The sequence below is a fragment of the Monopterus albus genome, unplaced genomic scaffold (genome assembly GCF_001952655.1).
Source record: "Monopterus albus unplaced genomic scaffold, M_albus_1.0 scaffold121.1, whole genome shotgun sequence".
Classification (NCBI taxonomy): domain Eukaryota; kingdom Metazoa; phylum Chordata; class Actinopteri; order Synbranchiformes; family Synbranchidae; genus Monopterus; species Monopterus albus.
This window is the reverse complement of record NW_018128001.1, coordinates 1,059,300-1,062,662: the sequence shown is the minus strand read 5'-3', so window position 1 is coordinate 1,062,662 and position 3,363 is coordinate 1,059,300. Positions and strand designations below refer to the sequence as shown.

At 43.4% G+C, this 3,363-nt stretch overlaps 1 protein-coding gene across 5 annotated transcripts in view; it reads right to left on the bottom strand.

The window, feature by feature from the left end:
- nicn1 (nicolin 1) overlaps nt 1-3,363 on the bottom strand; it is a 19,741-nt gene that overhangs the window by 7,541 nt on the left and 8,837 nt on the right. The window contains exon 7 of one of the 5 annotated variants that reach the window (XM_020612208.1): nt 67-2,330. The exons of the other annotated variants lie outside the window; for them this stretch is intronic. Coding sequence (XP_020467864.1) covers nt 2,289-2,330 — 42 coding nt within the window. The 3' untranslated portion in view covers nt 67-2,288. Of the gene's footprint in view, nt 1-66; nt 2,331-3,363 lie in introns of those variants that run through there. 5 annotated transcript variants of the gene reach the window in all.

The window sequence follows — 3,363 nt, the reverse complement described above, 5'->3', positions numbered from 1 at the left end:
CCCCCCACCCCACTTCGTAACTCTTCAGGACACTGTAGATTGAAGTTGAGACAGGGTTAGTTGATTTGTGTATCACATTTAATGTGTTGGTGGAGTTTACAGGCACACAGCAGGACAGGAGAAGAGGAAAGACTGACCAAAAATGCTAGAGGGAAATAAAATAAAATACAAGGGGAGATCCAGTGGGACACTGGGAGGTGATGTGAGTGAAAGGGAAATCCTAATGACAGAGTGGATTAAAATCCACCCTGTCCCTTAGAAACGATGCTCATATACAACTCGCTGTCATCCAGTATGTCTGTGAGGAAACACCACTGTGACCAGATCATGTTTTCTATTAACAGACTGAGGAAATCTTGGTAATTGACATATCTGGCAAGTCACAATTATGTTGCTAGCGAACATATCAGTGAAAACATTTGTCTTCAGCAGTATTTTCAAAACAGACTTGAGCACACATCAGGGACGAACCGCCAGGCTCAGACTGATGTTCTGCTCGGCCTGGAACATGGGGCACAGCATACAATGGACATGACATCACCACTTCCTTCCACTATGCAAACTGAAGCCAAACCATCATGAATCCAGCAGCTGCAATTGAGCTTTTTTGCAACCAGATTGTGCTTAGTAGCAACCAGAAGTGGAGTGACAGCATCAGGCCACCAATCAAAGCTGTCAAACCAACTGAAACACACCTCTGTTTACATCAGCCTGATAATAACATGGAGGAGACGGGGTTTATGACCTGTACTGCATCCAGCCACCTGGGGGTGATTGGGTCTGGGAGCTGTCAGCCTTTCCATTGTTTTTACAGTCAGTGGTATAACCAGAGCTGCTGCTGTCCTGGGGTGTAGTACTGCATGTGGGGTCCTCCCAACTGTCTAACATACTTGTAGGTACCGTCAGGTTGTCTCTCCAGGGATGGCATATCCAGTGACACAGGGCGGCTGTGACTCAGGAGGTAGAGCAGGTTGTTTTCCAACTGGAAGGTTGGTGGTTTGACTCCCAGCTTCTCCAGTTCATATGTTGAGGTGTCCTGGAGCAAGACACTGACGCCCCCAGTTGCTCCTGGTGATGTGACTGGTGTGTGTGCTTGGGAGTGTGAATGGGCAAATATTGCAGCAATGCAGAGAACAGCGCTATACAAGGCAATCTCCCACTCATACACCGTTCACAATATGAGTAAAGATGTTCTTTACTCATATTGTAAAACAAGAAATAAAAACACCTGTAGACTGTACCGTTGAAGGAAACTGGTGAAAACGATTTTCTTCTGAACACCAAGTAAAACAAGAACACTGGCTTATATATTCTTAGAAGGACCTCTGGAGTATATTCCAGCCTCTGTACAATATTCCCTAAGTTTATATTGTTTGATAACTGCTCTGTCATGAATACCAGTTTTTACAGCTAGATCACAACATGTTCAGACACTTAAACTCATGTTTGTACTTAAATAAATGTACTTTGTCCAAATAAATGATAAATGTAAGACCCAATACATTTCTTAGCTCCTGACTCTAACGTTAATGTGGATTTGATGGTTACCCTGACCTTCACCTAAACCGAGTTTGTCCTCAACAGCCATTTGAAGAAGTGAGGTTGGGCCACAGTGTTCTCACTTTCCAAAAATGTCCACTTTAATCTAAATGAGTGCTCACACAGATAGATGTTGTACACGCACAGCTCTTTAATAATGCACTACTGCCCCCAAGTGCTCCACAGTCAACACATACAATATTTCTGAGTATGTCCCAGTCTGGTACGGGACAGTTTGATGTGCATTTAGTGAACAGAACCAGTTAAAACCTGCTCCAGCTTGTCCTGCTGGACCTCTGCACAAGTCAGCCGGCTCCAGGGAGAAGGTGTCCAGTGGTATCAGTAGGTTATAGCAAAATACTGATACTAGCCAATAATACTGTTACAGTATCACAGTACCACACATTATCCAGGATTTGAGCTTTTAGCTCAATAAATACAGCAGCTTGGGTAGTTACAAGTGCAGTTCACACTGAACATTCAGTGACAAACGTATTACACAGACCACACACCCTAGTACAGGCTTATGTCCATGGCACAATAAATTAAATTATGGTTAACTATGATTCTCTCATTAGCCAGTGTTAAAGTAAAAAGGAAAGCAGCATTGCACATTGTGATGTGCACTGTCACAATGGCTCCAAAGCAGATGGGATCATATTGAATGGTCTTCAGTGCTACTCCTTTCACTGCTGAACTGTGGTCTTCCAGGCTTCCGTAATGTGAGCTTCATCAGACCAACGGCCATGTTACATCAGGGAGAGCAGGCTGATATCGTAGCATCCGTCTACCTGTGGCACCACAGAGCAGAGAAACAGGATGTTTTCCCTTCATTTCTTTTTCAACAATCAAGGTGTTCCCAGTTATTCTGCCTGTTTTCAGGACAACAATGTGCAGCCACTGTAAGGTTTGGCCACACACTCAGCCGACCGGCTTCTCTCCTGTAGGGTTTCACGAGTCTCTTCAGACCTCTTATTGATTCTTTTAATTTGACCCAGTTTGTAAGTGGGCCTACTCATGCTCAAGGACACACTCTTGATTTGGTGCTTTCTTTTGGTGTCCCTGTCTGTGTGACTGATATTTGTGATGTGGGGATTTCTGATCATTTCCCTGTTTTATTCGATGCTACAGTCTCTTACTGTATAACTACTTCTAGTATGCCTGTCCGGCAATGTCGCTTGATTACTCCTAAGACAGCTGAGTTGTTTTCCGCTGCCTATAATGATTTACAGCCTCGTATTTCACTGGATGCTGGTCATGAGACCATAGATGAGTTATTAGCTTGGTTTAGCTCTACATGCACGGACATCCTTGACTCGTGTGCTCCTTTTAGGAATAAACGAGCCAGAATTAAGTCTGAACCTTGGCTAAATGAAAACACCCATTCACTTAAACTGGTTTGTAGGCGGGCAGAGCGCAAGTGGAAAAAAGATGGTCTTCACATTTCGCTGGATATTTTAAAAAACCGATTAAGAGATTATCAAAGTGCTGTTAAACTTGCTAGAGCTCAATACTTTTCCTGGCTTATTGTAAACAATTGTCATAGGCCCCGGGTGTTGTTCAGCACCATAAATGCGGTCTTATATCCATCTACTGCTGCTTGGACGGATGTGTCCTCCGCTACTTGTAATGAGTTTCTTTAATTTTTTGTGGATAAAACTGTTAAGATCAGATCCCAGATTGATGATTCTGTTCTGGATCCTTCTGTTGCTCCTATATGCTCAGCTGTTTTCGACCAGTTTGAGCCTATTTCATTACCTGCTCTTATGAAAGTAGTTCAGCTTGTGAAACCCTCTTATTGTCCTTTGGACATTATGCCAGCAG